Genomic DNA, 17611 nt, shown 5'->3' on the forward strand with positions numbered 1-17611 from the left:
TGTTCCCTTTTTTTGTTCCATTTACAATGTAAACAACTTTTCTAAAGGTATAAATTTATAACTGGATTAACAGGACTAGCTGTCTATTTCTAGGCAATTACCACTGGTTGAGAAGATAATGCTGTGCCTAGAATATATTGCATGCAAACGGGAATGGAAATAGAGGAATAAAAATTCAGAGAGGGAATGATCACTTCCAGTTGGAATGCTCAAAGAAAACTTCGTAGAGGAGATAGAATCATGAGTCTTGGAGAGAAGGAAGCATTTCAGTGGAGTTGTTTCTGTGGGTGGAGGTAGTGGAGTGGATATCTCAGTGGGATGAAGAGAGTGGGGAGATAAAGAGGAAGAATGAACAAAAGCAAAGGGTTTGAAAAACGTAGATTATTTGAGGGGAATAATAAATAGATAATAGAGATCATGCGGTGAGATTTTTTTTTTTTAAGTCTTTATTGAATTTGTTACAATATATCTTCTGTTTTTATGTTTTTGGTTTTTTGGCCACGAGGCGTATGGGATCTTAGCTCCCCAACCAGGGATCGAACCTGCATCCCCTGCATTGGAAGGTGAGGTCTTAACCACTGGACCGCCAGGGAAGTCCCATGTGGTGAGATTAATGATAGACACTCTGGAAAACCAGGTTAGGCTAAATTCTAGAGAAACTTGAATCTAAATTGTAGAACTTTGCACTCTATACTGTTGAATAAAATGTAATGACACATTGAGAGTGATTTTCAAGGAAGACCTTGACAAAAGTATGAGGTGATAGAATCTGAACTGAGATAGGAGAAGCTGAACAGAGCAGAAGTGAAAGCTGGGTTATTTTTTTAAAGGAGGAACTGATAGGAGCAGAGATTATCTGTGGAGGTGTGAGTAGTAAAGGAAGAAGTTAATAAAACTGTGGTTTTGAATTTGGATGGTTGGGAGAATGGCAGTACCAGGAAATAAAAATCCTTATAGATAAAGGGTGAATACAATTTTGGATACATTGCACGTGAAAAGACGGTAAGACTTCCAAGTGAAGGTATCCAATGGACTTTTAGGTATGTAATCCTGAATAAAGGTGATGATTGGAAACTCCTGGAGTAGATGAGATTCCCAAAGGATGAAAGATGAAGACAGTGTAGTATAATGTCAAGGACAGAAGTTCCATGACCGTAGTTAGGGAATGGGAATAACAGAGACAAACTGTCAGAGGCAGACAACCAACAATGGAACCTTCTGGAAGTGGGGAGTATGGACATCCTTGCCTTATTCCCAGGACTTACTTGTTCCCAAACTTAGTGGGGAAGAATTCAGCCTTTCATCATTAAGTGTGATATTAGCTATAGGTTTTTACAGATTCCTTTTATAAGGTTAAGGAAGTACCTTCTGTTGCTAGTTTACTGACAGATTTTACCATGAATAAATGTTTTAAATGGATTTTCTACATTATTGAGATGACTGTATGATTTTTTTCCTTTTTAGACTTTGGTATAATGAATTGCATTGATTGATTTTCTAACGTTAAATCAACTCTGCATGGTCATAATATCTTTTTTTCTTTTTTTTTAACATCATTGGGTTCTATTTGCTAATATGTATTTTTAAGAAAATTTGCAGCTAGGCCCATGAGAGATATTGATCTTTTTTTGTAGTGTCTTTGATTTTGGTATCAGATTAATGTTGGTGTCAAAAAATGAGTTAGGAAGTATTCCCTCCTCTTTTATCTTGTGGAAGAGTTTGTGAAGAATTGATATTACCTCTTCCTTAAATATTTGATGAAATTCCAAGTGAAAACACTTTGGCTTAGAATTTTCTTTGTAGGAAGATTTTTACCCATAGGTAGACTATAGGGCTATTCAAAGTATCTGTTTCACTAAGTTTTGCTGGTTTGTGTCCTTCAAGTATTTTGCCTGTTTCTCATCTAAGTTATTCAAGCTTTTTACATCAAGGTGTGCATAAAATTATTAACCTCTTAATGTTTGTAGGATCTACTGTAATATTTCTTGTTCATTTCAATTACATCTATTTGTTTTCTGCTGGTCCCATTTACTCTTTGTTTTATATTTCTCTTTTCCTGCCTTATTTTAGATTGATTTTTTTATGATTCCATTAAGTAACATTATTTAGACTAGAAAGAAGGCAAGATGTGAGCTCTCATGTATCATAACTGAAATTCTCTCAATGAAGGGAGAAGTATGATCATAAGCTGAGGGTGGGGAAATGTTGGCATCTTATATAGAGAAGGTTTAGAATATTTGTCTTGGGAGGTCTCCCAGGAAAAGCAAGAGATTAACATGTGGATTTCCAAGCATTAGTAAGGGCACAGCTAATTAAACAGGTAACTGATAACACTATTTGGATAGCTAAGGTGTACAATGGTCAAATCTGAAGATGTCTCCAAATAGACCCTAAAAATTGGAGAATGCAAAGAAACACTTATGGAATTACAGTGGTGATTAGGCTATTTCACATTTCAATTTTAGTTTTATTCAAACCCATTCATATTTTCCCTCAATGAGGTTGAAGATATCAGCTTGTTTTAGACAACCACATTTTTCCAGGAGTCCAGAACTTTGACATAATTGGCATCTGTCTTTTCTGAATATTGAACACTCAGTGGTTTACATGAGGCAGATGAGCTCAAGGGATTTTCAGTAAGTCCTGAATGAAGTTTCTCCTGCTTTCTCATAGCTAAGTTATCTGAAAAGCCAGAAAAAGGTGGAATAGCTGAAAGGAATTGGTTTTGGTTAGTGGAAATAAAACAAATGGAAAATTGGCAAGCCAGCTGGATATTTTGTGGGACTAAGGTTTTGGAAACATATTTGCAAGACTAGGATAATTATTCTACTCTTTGAACTGATTACATTTTGTACTGTATTCCTTTTGTTTGCAAAAACTGTGACTACTTGAATCACGTAATGAAATGTGAGCTTGGTGTAAAGGCACAGTTAGTTTATCTAAATCCCTTGTTGTCCACAGGCATTGTTATTTCATTTACATACTGAAATCTATATGATCAAAAGTGGGAAAACCATAGTATCATAGGAATATTTCATTTGAATTGCTTTCACAATTACAGCTGGTTCTCAGAAAAAAATTTTGGACAAACCCTGACTTCAGCAGTAGAAAAAGTAACATTTTATGTGAAAAAAACTTGATAAGATGATTTTGTAGCCAGAAAGATATAAACTAACCTGTCCTTTTCCAGCAGTGGCTGCTATGATGTAGAACAGTAAAGAAGGATACAGGCTTGGATCTGACTGCCTAGGTTTCAATACTGGCTTTGCCACTTATCAGCTGTGTGACCCTGGGCGAGACGCTAACCTCTTTGTGCTTCATTTTATCTCATACACTTGATCTGAAGATTAAATGAGTTAATACGTGTAACATGATTAAACTATAGAATGTACACAGTAAGTTGTAGTTGTTACCAGAGTGAAAGAGGTTAGTTAGGCTCTGTGCATTACCGATAATGTGGGGTCTGAACAGTATCTAGATCTGGTACCCTGGATATCAAATTTACACACACTTGATAACTAATTTAAAAAGGTGCTAGGAGGGAATTCTCTGGTGGTCCAGCGGTTAGGACCCCGCGCTTCCACTGCAAGGGGCACGGGTATGATCCCTGGTTGGGGAACTAAGATCCCACATGCCACACGGCCAAAAAAAAGAAAATAGATGCTAGGAATAGAAATGCCAAATGCCATCCATTTGAGTATGACGGTTATAGACAATTTAAAGTTCTTCTCTTGTACACTGTATTTTCTCTGTCAAGCATGCAATCATTTCTTCAAATGTAATTTTAATGTTAGAAAAACTAATTATAATTATGTTTCAACATGTATATTCTAAATCAGGTCTTTGTGATTATCAAAAATAAAATCCCCTTATGTACTGAAAAACCGGTATAATTATGGCAAATTTTGTGTCTTCTGTAAGTAATAAAAATTAACAATGCGATTTTTATAACTCTCAACATAGAGAGCTAATGGTAAAAAGCATGGAGAATATTTTCGGGAAAAACCAAACTCTAATTGCAGAAGAGGGAAGGAGATTGGCATTGAATGAGCTCTAACCATGGTTGGCAGTTTTTTCCCTCATATACTATTTCACTTATTTATCTTTCAAAATCCACAAAATAAGCGTGTATCATCTCAATTTTATTAATGTTAGAACAGAAGTTCAGAGTTTGACTTCAACAATTCGTCAGGACATTTCAGAGTAGAGCTGTGGGTCAGATCCTAGTCATTTGATCTCAAAGCCCATGCCCTCTCCATTGCATCTGTCTGCCTCCCGGAAGTGATCTTACACCATTGAACAAGCTTAGTATGAAAATTATAGCTGAACCACCAAAACAAAACGTCCCTAGCTTTTCAATATCTTATAATTCAACTAGTGTCATTTCTTTCCATATTTTCCCATTGCATTTCATTTTAATAAACATATACCATTAAAGCTCCTACTAAAACAACCTATAATCTCAGGATGGGTCTCCTTGCTTTTAGGAGTGCAGAAGGGAAGCACCACAAGGTATAACAGTGGAAAAGTGCTGATCCTGGCCCTGGTCCTTGTGTTGCCATGAACTAGTTATTTCATTTGGAGCAAGCCATTTCCCAGTGTTGAAGTTCTTTTCATTTGCAGAATGAGGAAAAAGTACTCAGCGATTGCGAATATTCATTCATTCCATCTCTTTCAATGTTCTGTGATACTATAAATCCATTACTGCCTTTTCCTGAAGGGCCAGAAGTTCAAATATGGACCAGTTTCCTAGGGAACTGTCCCTAGTCCCAACTATGGAGTATCCCATACTCCAGTCCCTTGGAAATTCCCAGGACTTAAAAAATGACTATAAATACAGGGTTTTGTAATAAGCAAACTGAGAATTAATTTTTTAAGGTGATATATGTGCACTCAATCTAAATTATTTTCACCCTGAATTTAGGACATCCTAATTTTTCTTTTTCATATTTTCCACAGGATTATTTTACAAATGCAAATAGAGAATTGAAAAAAGATGTTCAGCAAGATTACCACCTAGAATATGCCATGGAAAATAGTACACACACAATAATTGAATTTACCAGAGAACTGCATACATGTGACATAAATGACAAGAGTATAACGGTAAGGAGTCTATCAGTGAATGCATGCATGAATAGATTGTACATTTACAATTGGGAAACACTTTACAGAATAAAAAGAAACAAATATTTTAAAATAACCTTTAACAACAAAGTCGCATAGTCTTCTTTGGAATATTTTTGAATTCTCTTTAGAAGCCACAGAAAAATCTAAGGCTATAAATTTCAATGAAGGCAATTTTTGTGTGAATCTAAAATTTTGAAGAGCTGTTTAAAGTGTGTGAGATTTTACCTGTAAAAGGTTTTAGCTTCTTTATAAAGTTTGAAAATAGGTAATAGATAAAGGTTGGAAAAAATTGTATTACACAAGAGAGAATTATGATACTGAATATTAGGCTGTAATTCATCTGAATTGTAACTGATTCATTTTTGTAAATTTCTAAAGTCAAGATGAATAGTAGACTGATGAAAATTGCCTGTCAACATATTAAACAAGATTTCTTATTGTCAGACATCATGCAAAAATTAACATCTTTGTGCATATGCAAATTAGGTATTTAGAGGTTCTAAAATTCATGTGGTACTTTGAAGGTTTCCATGAATTTCTTGAATCAATTTCATTTTGTATAGACCAACAAAATTATCATTTTTATTTGGTAAGTCAAAGCTTTAAAAATGGAAATGTAAAAATCTGAAGCAAATTTGATTAACATTCAGCATAAAGCGTAAAAGAGGAAGAAAAAAAACACATGCGAAGACATGGACCACTTTTTTATGTAATATACAGTGCAATTATACTTTAATTGGAGTAATAATTATAGTTGTTTGACTTAAGAAAGAATATAGCTTTTAAAATAAATAGCTTTTGTTTTATTATTTATTTTCAAAGTTCTTATTACAAAGATCTGGCAAAATCATCTTTATCTGTGGGGGGACTGAACTGTTTATACCCCAGCAAACCCTCCCCACTGCCCCACTGCCCCACTGCCCTTTGGGCAATCTCTCATTTACTAAATGGAAACCGATTTCACTTGACAGTGCTTTCTCTAGTTGGGATACCCCAGTCCCTAGGAAATTCCCAGGATTCATAAAATGACCATAGATAGATTCTAGGATAATAAACAAACCTAGAATCAGAAGTTTCTGCTGTATTTCCACTTTCTGTAAATTCATACATGTGAGTGGGCTAGTGTCTGGGAAAAATCTATTGTGAAAATAAAAATCCTGACCTGGGAAGTCATTTTAATTTTCATTGTATTTATTTGTTTTCCCTGAAATGTTCCATGGCATAAAAATAGGTTTTAATTTTCCCAAACCCCTGCTGCTTAACAAGAGTATTTGCCTGGTAACTACTAGTTTGCTAGTTTGGAGGTTTAGCATGACAATGATTTACTGTTGCCATAAGCATGAAAGCATAACTACTAAATCAGTTGTCCTTCATTCTATTTTGGAACACATAATCTTGCATGGGAGAGATGATTTCTTCCAAAAAGGAACTCATCTATTTGGATTTTTAATGACTTAATCAGATTTACACAGTTCATGTGAGAGACCATATTGATAACTCCAAATGTCATTATTCTCTTTTTTGAGCTTCTATATCCTGCTTTGAATAGAGTTCTTTAAACTCAATTCAATGGTAAGGAAAGTGCTCTCATGAGACATAATCATGCCCCTGTCTGATCACCAGGAGAGCACGGTGAGGGTGATCTGGGCCTACCACCATGAAGATGTGGGAGAAGCGGGTCCCAAGTACCACGAATCCAGTCGTGGTACCAAGAGTCTGCGGTTATTGAATCCTGAGAAAACCAATGTGTTGTCTACAGCCGTACCATACTTTGACCTGGTAAATCAGAACGTAAGTTTTTTTTCAGGTTTTTATGGTTCTAGGGGTGGGTTTATTGAAAGTGCATAATAGTTTTAAAATTATTGTTTTTAATAGAATGTCAAGAGAATGTGACTTTTGTCCCCCTCTCTTTTTTTTTAAGACAGGTCCCCATCCCAAACAAAGGTACAACATATTGGTGCCAAATGTTTAAGATTCCTATGCTCCAGGAAAAGCATCATGTAGTAAAGGTATGTGACTCACTCACAGGCTAAACCTAATTTGTATGAACAGAGGAGAAATTGTTGTTCTTAAAATGAAAATAATATAAAATTTATAGAAATGATTTTCAGTTATTTAAAAGTTACCTAGAGAACAAGGAACTGGCTTATCTGACCCACACACTGTCCTAAAAGTCACTGAATTTAGTGAGAAGCTCGGATTGTAGCTAGTATTTTGTGTTTTGTCTCCTAATTTTATATGTTTAAAGGTTAAAGTTTTGGGATGCATTTGTATACCTCTGGTTATTTCGTAGGCAACAATTCAACATTTGGAATGGTTGGAATTGCAATTTAAAATAATATATTTATGTATCAATAAATTCTATCTGGGAAGTTCACATTCCCCTATATTGTTTGAGAATATCTGCTTCATTGAAAATACTGGATATTGTCATAAAAATAACTGTTACAGTATATTTTTGAAAACAGGAAAACAAGAAAATTGTAGTGAATTTCTACAGAGTTGAAAAACACAGAATGGAGTAATAAACAAAGCCGAATTTGCCTGTGGCATCTAATTCCCTCCCACCTCCTCTAGGGATAGGTCTCCCAAAACTTTTGCATCTAGTTAGTGACTGAACAAGTATTTAAAAAAATTTACAGGTCCTTGGCTCTGTGCTAGGAATTGTTGGGCAGTTCCACGGAGGCTGAATATATGTTTCATGCTCTCAAAGAACCTACAGTGAAATTGTAGGAGACATGACCAAGACACAAGAAAGAATAAGATAGAATTAAATAGTGCACACAAAATACTGCAGACATTCAGAAGGCCAGACATTGCTTTTTGTCCTCCCCCAGACTACGTAATGAAGTAGTGTGGATGTGAGAAAGGGGGAAACTTCTAGATTCTGAAATCTAGAGGGAAATATGCAGGTTCAAATAGCAAGTTGGCTCTTTAACTATGTGGTCTCAGATAAGTCACTCTGGGGTAACGCTGCAGGCCCCGTTTCCTCATCTGTAAAAGAGGGTTATTCGTCCCACTTTTCCTACCAACCTCAAAGCATTCTGGTAAAGATGGAAACACTGAGCACATTCTATAAAGTGATTTAAATTAGTTAATTTCTAATATATTTCTCCAGTGGCATAGATCTGCCTTTTGTTTACACAATGATTCAAAACTACTTAGAGAAGCAAGAGGGGTAGGTTGAGGGAATGTTTATTGAATTAATAAGTAGTCCTAAATATTTGTAGGATATTTTTACAATCAGAAGATTTACCAACAGTGTGACTGTGGATGAGTCAATTCCCCTCCATGCAATGTTAGTTTCTATTTCTTGCATGTGAAAGGGGAATGCAAATTCTATTCTTACATACTTAATACAGTGCCTGAGTCCTTCCCTTAAATCAATGAAAAGTCTTTCTCAGAAAAGAGAATGTTATATTTATATATACTGTGTGTCATACATTACTATGTGTCATTTGCAGTAAATTTAACTGGAACCTGGCTTAAGGGTCAAATGTAAAACTGTAGGTTAAGCAAATGTTTCACAAACCAGGTCCTTGATTCATTTTTCAGCAAATGTTAATTGATAGGATGTAAAGTCCTTAACCACTTACATGAATGCATTTTTATTCTTGTTTTTATTAATGCTAATAATTAAGTTGAATGAAATAAAAACAGTTGTCTACACTTAAGGGATGGCAGTATATGTTCTGACCCTCTATGTAGGGTATTTGCTTAGGACCTCATCTAAGAAGTCTTAGCTAGCTTTCCCGTCACAAGCATATCATAGTAAAACTCAGATATGTGTGCATCTATTATCCAAGGGTGTGTTTGGAATTAAGTACTTTCGGGTTCACGTTGCTGTCTTCATAGGTATCAAGAGGGATCTCAGTGACTGGAAAGGCTTTGGAGTTTTTTTTGTTTTGTTCTGCTTTGGTTTTTTTTTGCAGTGGTTGGAGATCTGTAAGATGACAAAAGGTCTTTACCCTGAACAAGAGGGGATTTGAGGGAGGGGCGGCAGGTTGGAGAGCAAGGCTTATACAGACTTTCGTTGTTGCAGGGCAGAGGGTTGGTGGCTAAAATTTTAAACTCTGTTATTACTCATGAATACCACTTATAGACTAGATTCCTGAGCTTGTTGGTAATCCCTAAAATATTTTAAGTCATTAAGTATTATGAAACATTTAACTCGCAAATGAACTCAAATAGGATAATATACAAAAAACAACAAACACAAAAACAAGAGAAAGCTCTATTGGAAAATAAATTGAAAATATTTAGGTTGTATAAATTTTGAGATAGTCTTTCAAAAACAGTTTTAATTTGCAGCCTCTGCCAGTTTACAATAAAATTTTAATAAATGTTTAAAGTAGAATTCATAGATTTCTAATTTACCTTAAGAAATTATCTAATTTCCATTCTCTTTTCCTTAGCAGAGATGATTTCTAATAATTTAAGAAAAGTGTATCTTCTTTTCATAGAACCAAAGACTACTATATTTCAAAAATCCATTGGCTAAGTGCTTCTCCTTATTCCTTATTTTATATCCCACACATTGGCTGCATGAAAAAGCCTCAGTCCTTCTCTGATATAAACAAAAAGTGCTTTCTCAGAAAAAAGAACATTGCTTGTATATTGTATTATGTTGTGTGTCATTTGCAATGAGTTTTAAGAACATATTGATTACACTAGTATTATGAGAAATCAGTTGTATTCTCTGGACTCTATTTCAAAGCAAATGTTTGTAATTGAAGTTTAAACGTTGATAGTATTGCCTAGTATACATTTATTAGTTGTAATAACTATAAAACTAAGCAGGTAAATAAAATATATCGGTGGTTTGATCAATGAATACATTTAATAGAAATGACTAAAATTCAAAATACTAATTACAGCTTAAATTTTAATCATATAATGATAAAAATGATTTACTACTAAAGTACAAAATAATAAGGTAAATAATTTCTAAAATTATAACAAAGATAAATAATTTTATCTGTAGGAAAGATGGGATTATGATATAAATTATTGGTCATTCCAATTTACTTGTGATTCCAGTTTATTGATTTGTATTTTGATGCTTGCAAAAAATGTCTAAAATTATGACTTGAAAATGTTGATGTTGTCAGATGACAGATATGGAGATTGTGGAAAAGAAAATTCTTGGTAAATTATATTAAAACCATACTTCTCACATGAGATCATCTCTGTGAGTCCCTCTTGAGACCCACCCTCCAGCCTATCTCTTCATATTTAAGCATGACCCTATTTGAGCTTTGCCAAATATGTGATATTACCCCAAATTTAAAATTTTTAGAGAAAGTGATTCTTTCCACTCTCTTTAGTCAATATAATATCATTATCCCAACTTATAGTAATGCTTGGATATACTCTGCTAGAAGCTGGGGCTGTCAGTTGGTTTAACACACTTTTTTATTTTTCTTGAGGAGCTTTTAGTGTCAGGGGATTTTCCCCATAGATGAACTAAACTTCTGATTCATCTGGTTAAATCTGATGTGTCTTAATCAATTTAATAAATAGTTGTTGATGGCTTATTATGTTAAAGAGGAGGAAAAAGGAAAACAGCCAGGCTGAATCACCATCCTTAGTCATCTCCCCTTAAAAGAGATGACTCCCTAATAGGGAGGCAGTAGGTGGGTTCTAGGCTTTGATGGGCCAGGTTTGAATCCCTTCTTTCTATTAGTCACTGAACGGCGGGAAAGTTATTAATCACGTGCAACTCAGTTTTACATGGGAATGATACTTTCCTGATGGGATTGTTTAGACTAAAGATTAAATAGCAGGTTTAAAAAAAATTTTATTAGCGCTTAGTACAGTATCTAACACAGAAGAGTCTTAATAAATTCAACTACTCTTATCAGTCCATTTATTTTCAGTTTTGCTCTCTGAATGACTTTTCATTGAAAACTACTATTTTGTGTGAAGGCCCAGAAAAGGACAAACATCATGCTAGAAGGTTGACTATTGCTGAGTTTTAAGAGAGGATTACTTTTACTAGTTGTGTGATCATGGGCAAAATATTTACTGTCCTGTACTTCAGTTTCCTCATCTGGAAAAATGGGTATAATAGTTCTCACCTAATAGGGTTGTTATGACCCTTAAATGAATCAAAGGCATTTAATATTTGTAATTTAGAACAGGGCCTGGCACATAGTGTTTGTTAAATAAAGTAACTAAATAAAATTATGTTGATCACTAGTGATACACAGTTGCTAATCTGTTAAACATCTTGTTAGGTTTCTGAGTTTCTGAGGGATTCCAAACCACCCAACCCTTTCTAGACAGTCAGAGTTCCAAATAAAACAGAGATTGTTGCTCATTTCATCTAGGGAGGCCACCTTGAGAACTCTCTGCTCAGGAGAAACGTGAAGTTGAGTGAAAAAAACACTCATCATTCTCCTCTTCGGCAATCTACACAAGAAGTGAAATGCTGTGCTTTATACTTGTTACTGGACAGAACATCTTTCCTGCCATGAAATTAGATGCCGCTGTTCTTTTCCATTGCTGGCATTCATAAATCTGAGTGATTTAATTTGGGGAATGTTTCCTAGGGTAAGAAAATCTAAGCACAATTGACACTGAATAACCATGAAATGTCCTTGAAGCCAGAGTACTGTATAGCCGTGAAATAGTCACTCAGAAATTGATTTTCCTATGCTAGACACACGGCATGAACCTTTGACTTTATATACTAAATTAAATGAACACTGCTGTTCAGTTTCCCTATTATGTTCATTCCTTCTTCTTTTTGAAATAAAAGGACGCCATCAAATGCAGAAATTTAGCATTAACACATTCTGAAACGTCAAGTGTGATAGCGGGTTTCTATTTCTGAAAATGTGTAAGACTTCAGGATTAAATTTAGTAAAACTTGGAAATTCTCAGTGTCAAACTACATGATTTGACAACTATTAGAATGATCTCTTCTCGGTCAGTGTATCTTCTTCCTTTTTTCCCTGAAATGATATTTCAAAATATATTTTAGTTGATGTGATTTTTTGCCCCCTGATGGAAATAGCATTTTGGTTTGTCATCAGGATGCGTTTTCACAGACTCCATTTTTTAGTTCTCATTCTTTCATTGTGTGTTTCACTTTACTCTGTGGCAGACTAGTAGGTGTTTGTTATTGACTGTTGACTGAACAGTTGTTTGTATTTTCACCCATTTTCATTCCAACTCTATAGTACTTTTTTGGGTTTCCTGATGTTTCCCTTTTATCTTTTACTAATTCAACCATATTTCCTAAAGGCAAACTTTAGCTCTTCCGGTAGATCTATTTAGTATGTTGAAAGAAATTAGCTTTCCAAGTATGCTTCATGTAAAAATACTTTCCATTCCTTTTAAATACTTTGCAACACTATATGTGGTTCTTAAATTCTTAATACCAGTGCATGACCACTGGCACCTGTGGATTTTATCACTGATTGACAAAACGGATGATTTTTGACCTTCTAGAAAAAAAATCATGCTGTAAAAACATAAGAATCTTCTTCTTTGGGAATTTGTCATCCAAAATTTATAAATACCAAAATACCAAAATAATTTTACCCTTATGTCCAAGTATATCTAAGAATATCTGAAATGTTGTACAGCTTTTATCTACCAGAGAAGAGATGAAATTACTTGGGCATTTACTGTGGCTAAAACTATAACTTTGAACAGAAGAGAAGTTGGTAGGAGCACCGCCCCTAACAATAATGAGTTGATTCAAATTAGCACATTTTAAAAATTGCTGACTTAGATTGTTCAGTGCTGCCAAGTTCTTTCTAGATCCTCTTGGGTCATACTGACTTCACTGAAACATTGGAGATTGTCTAGCTACATGGGTGTTCTTAGTAGCCGCTTGAGAGTGGAGGTAATTGAATTCACTTTGAAAGCATGTCTTTTCATGGAAGTGATTTATTGCTAACTCTGTCACTAATTAGCTTTCTGACCCTAGAGAAAGCACTTAACCTCACCCTGATCCTCAAATTCCTTGTCTGTAAGATAAAGGGATTGGACCAGATGATTTCAGTTGGCTCTTTTTTACTTCTAAATATCTATGACTTGCTGAAAACTAAAAGTGAAATCTGTGCTGGGGTTTGGATGCCCTGTGGTGTGACTTCCTGATACGCTTCATTCTCACTATCCCTGGGCATGCCAGGGTGAAAATGCTTAGGACCCCACTGCCTCCCTTAAAGTTAAAAGTCCTCCTTCTTGAAGTTAAAAGTCTCCTTCTTTAGTCCCTCGGTCATAGGCTGTCTTAGCATACATTCTGAGGCTTAGGTTTCCATCTGTAAATGGGGATAATAATAGTACTCGTCTCAAATGGTAACTGTCATTATCAAATGAGATAATATCTGTAGAGTTCTTATATGTTTGGCATATATTAGATAGCTTAATAAGTACTAGCTATATTCCCAATTTACATGGGTGTTCAGGTACCTCTAAATCTTGGATATAATCCAAATAAAATAAATCTAAATAAACAGACAAACAACTAAATAACTCTAAATCTTGGGAATAATGTCCTTTTAAAATAAGGATAGAATTAAGAGTGCCAGGGTGAGGAAGGCTTGTAGGTTGGCACAGCACACAGGATGGACTCTAGAGACAGGTAGGGGTTGTGTTCTAACTCTGCTTTTCACTAGCTCAGTGACCCTGGGCAAACCAAACTCTCAGTGTGCATCTTCCCTTGTGAGGTAGGAAAAACAATTTCCAGTGAAGATGAAATGGTTACAAGTGAAGACACCTGTTGCACAATCGGCTCATAATTGCTTGTTTTCTTCTCTTGATGGGGATTATAGAGATGGATGACTATAAATTCATCTAGTATTTTCTCATACTTAAAGTCAGGACCGCACTGAAACCACGGTAGGCAGTAAGTCTCTATTTTATTTTGACGAAAAGATTCCCTGGGAATTAGATTTCATAGCTTGTTTCCATTATTCTAAACCAAAGGAAATTTAAGCTAATTTCCTCCTGTTCTGGCTAAGTAAGGATAAAAACCAGCTGGTGACTAACCTCTGGGAAATATTCTTTCACATTCTTAGATCACCCATTAGCCTTCCTCTCTATGGCCTTAAATAATTTTCAGCAGACATAAAAAGATAGTTATTCTTCTTTGTTGCTCTTCTACCACCCAACTCTACCCCCAATCTGGTACATCTTTTTTTTTTAAGTAGTTCAAAAGGTTGGATGACAAAATTGAAAAGCATTAGCCCATCTATTGATAATTATTGGCTATAAAAATTGGTAAATAATAGCACTTCTATTGAAAGAGTACTAAGATGTTTAGGTTGGATTCTAGATGTTGATGGCACTATAGGATTAAGAAGTATGGTAATATTAAGATATGAATGACTTTTACTTACATACAGGTAAGTATGTAAGCAAAATACTTACCTATTTTTTTGCTACTTTAAATACATTATCTTGTTGGATTTTTCACAGCCTCCCTTGAGGTAAGTTGAATTACCACCACTTTCCAGATGAACGCAGTGAGGCATGGCAGGCATAAGTAACTTCCTTAACATTGCACAAATTCTGTGAAGCAGAGCCAAGATTGAACACAGATCTTTATAGCAAAACTAGTGGATCTTTCTCTCTATAATACTACTAGCCCAGGACTTATGATTTTTCTAGGTGATATATATCAAGGAAACATAATTTGAATAAGTTCCTCAGTACCCAGGCTACTTTTATGTCTTATAGAATCAGTGCATAGACAGAGGGCTACATGAGCAGATCCCACTGGAACCTTCCAGAAATGTCAGTATAAAGATCCTGGGAACTGACTTAGACCTGGTTGGATGGCATTTGAGTACACAGAGGCCTACTGTTTTTACTCTTGGGGATTGGAAATGCTCACGAACAAGAGATGACACCTATAAAGTTTCATTTGTGATTTAGGAAGTCATTTAAATAAGATTCGAGTTAGGCTGATTAGGTGAAAGATTATGCATATGGATACAAAAGGGCACGGAACGTTAGATCTCAGAGATGATGTTAGGGAGACAGGAACTTGAGTGGAAAGAAGGTAGCTTGCTAATCTTATTGGACATGTCTTGTAGCATAAGGATCATTGGAAACAAGCCCATAGCCTTCTCTATAAGCTGAGTTACAATCCTCTTTGGAGTTAAGTGAAAATAACAGCAATGACCTATTTTATTGCCCTTCACTGGCAATGTGAGAAAAAATACTAACATTTCCATTTGGAAGTTAAATGTATGGCAAAGTGCCTAGAGAAAAGTACCCTAAAAACGAGAAGAGCCATGTTGTTGGAGAGAGGTCTTGAAGTGTTGATATCTCCGAGTGGCCCAAGAACCAGACCGAGTGTGGGTTCTAATCCTGCAGTAACCATTGGTCAGCTGATCATTCATGTGGCTGCACCACAGTGCTTCTCAAGAGATTGAATTCATGTTAATAACACAATTCAAAGACTATAAATCTATGTAACCAAGAGGTTGTTCTAAGTGATCTTTAACCCTTAAAATTCTATGACTTTAGTGAAATATTGAAATTGATAAAACTGGAAATGTATAAAATAAATCGACACATTCATACAATTTATAAAATAAACTAATAAAAAGTTATACTAAAAATTATAAAAGGAATGAAGATAATTTGCGTGTGTGTGTGTGTGTGTTCTCATGGGATATAACATGCCAATTTTATTTTGATGTCTATTTTCAATGTAAAAAATTCTATACTTTTCAAAACAGGATGACATCCATTATTTCCTTTTTAATGCAACACTGAAATTTCTTATAGTTTTTATGAATGGAGCTTTTAGTAATTAGTAGAGAAAAGTATATATGTGGTAGAAACTTAGTTTAAATAAATCAGTTATTTACTATTCAAGTTTATAAGGCTGCACAGTTGTGTTCTTTAAAATATCAAGCCTCTCAGTGCATTTAAAATGAATGTATTTCTACATCAAAAATTCAGATTATACTTAAGAGTTTAATAATATATCTATTTTATGAAGAAGAATATTACACTCACATATCAAAAAAGTTATGGTTGAGTCTTGCTTCATTGAATAATTATATTTTTCTTGATTCCTAACCTAGGGTACACATTAGAACCATGTGGATAGAATCTTTAGGGATGCAGTCCAGGCCCTTACGTTAGTGGCAGTTGTTGCTGTCATTTGGAAAAGTTCCTTAAATGATCTTGATATGAAGATCTCTGTGGTTGAGAATCACTGTTTTATATGTATTAAAATTTCCCAGGAGACCATACTTAAATTATATTTTATAGCACCTAGTAAAATGCTCTTCATATTACATAGCATCGGTGCATATTTTTATAGTAATACACTGTTTTATTCAACAAATGTTGTAAAAATTGAACACACATCAAACATCTACTATTGAAATGCACTGTTAGTTGTCTGCACATGAAGATTTAAGCAATTTATGGTTTTGAGATAGTTTATTCCTGATGCATTGCACATTTTTTGTGGAAGTGGAGAGGTGAAAACACCAGCTGTTTCCTGGAGCCACAGCTGACGTTCATTATAAAATTTCAACATGAACTAATTCAGATATAAGGGATACTTTCTTCTACGAAGGAAAAAAGACTTATGTTCTAGGGAAATATACACCTCGAAGTTAACTCTATACATTTATGCTTATAATGTAATGGATCCATTTTGGAAACTGTATACGGAAGACCACCTTCCTGACTTTTGAATGCATTCCACTACCAACAAAGAGACATCTTTTCATCACTGAAATCCCACTGAATTGCTCTATGTGGAATCTTAAATATTGACTAACGGCCAGACCATGTAAATAACTGTTATTGAGTATATAAATGCTAGAGCCTTTCAGCCTTTTACCTTGACCTGAGAAGTCCTGAGAATATAGGAGAGGCACTTTGTTTGTGATATGTTTCAGAAATCAGATGTGTACTTAATACACAATATGCTTAATCAGCTAGAAATATACCTTCATACTATCCTCTAAATCGCAAAGAAGAATCAATGAGTGTCTAGTGAGTGTCCACTTCAGAAAATTCTATGTCTTTTGTCAGATACAAGGCAATATAAGACATAACCTTTCACCCCAATGACCTTCCAATCTAGATGGGGAGAAGAGATGCACACATGCATAACAGAGAAACCCCAGAGCTGGCAAGCGAACATGGTGTCAAACTACAAAGTACAGGCAGTTGAGGCAAAAAGAAGGGAGAGAGCAGTAAAGTTTTGGGCACAGTCCCATGCTGTGTGGAAAGAATCATTTGGGGAAAGTACAGCCAGATGGATCTTAGGTAAGGATCCAGGTGTGGTGAGGATGACTAGGAGGCAGCCTCCCTGTTGATGTGCTTAAGCGCCAACATAAAACTAGATGAAAGACAACATTTACTGAGAACACTGTACATTCTGTGAGTCATCAATCCTCATTAAAAAAACCCCTGGAAGTAGGTAGTAGTATTATCCTCATTTTAGGAAGCTGAAACCCAGAGAAGTTGCATAACTTACTCATTGCTG

General features: G+C 35.0%; 1 protein-coding gene across 1 annotated transcript in view; it reads left to right on the plus strand.

The window, feature by feature from the left end:
- Window positions 1-17611, plus strand: part of MOXD1 (monooxygenase DBH like 1) — an 85724-nt gene that overhangs the window by 15859 nt on the left and 52254 nt on the right. Inside the window, exons 2-4 of the mRNA XM_061206957.1 lie at window positions 4960-5106; window positions 6754-6921; window positions 7056-7139. Coding sequence (XP_061062940.1) covers window positions 4960-5106; window positions 6754-6921; window positions 7056-7139 — 399 coding nt within the window. The remainder of the gene's footprint in view (window positions 1-4959; window positions 5107-6753; window positions 6922-7055; window positions 7140-17611) is intronic.

The sequence above is a fragment of the Eubalaena glacialis genome, chromosome 12, assembly GCF_028564815.1.
Source record: "Eubalaena glacialis isolate mEubGla1 chromosome 12, mEubGla1.1.hap2.+ XY, whole genome shotgun sequence".
NCBI lineage: Eukaryota > Metazoa > Chordata > Mammalia > Artiodactyla > Balaenidae > Eubalaena > Eubalaena glacialis.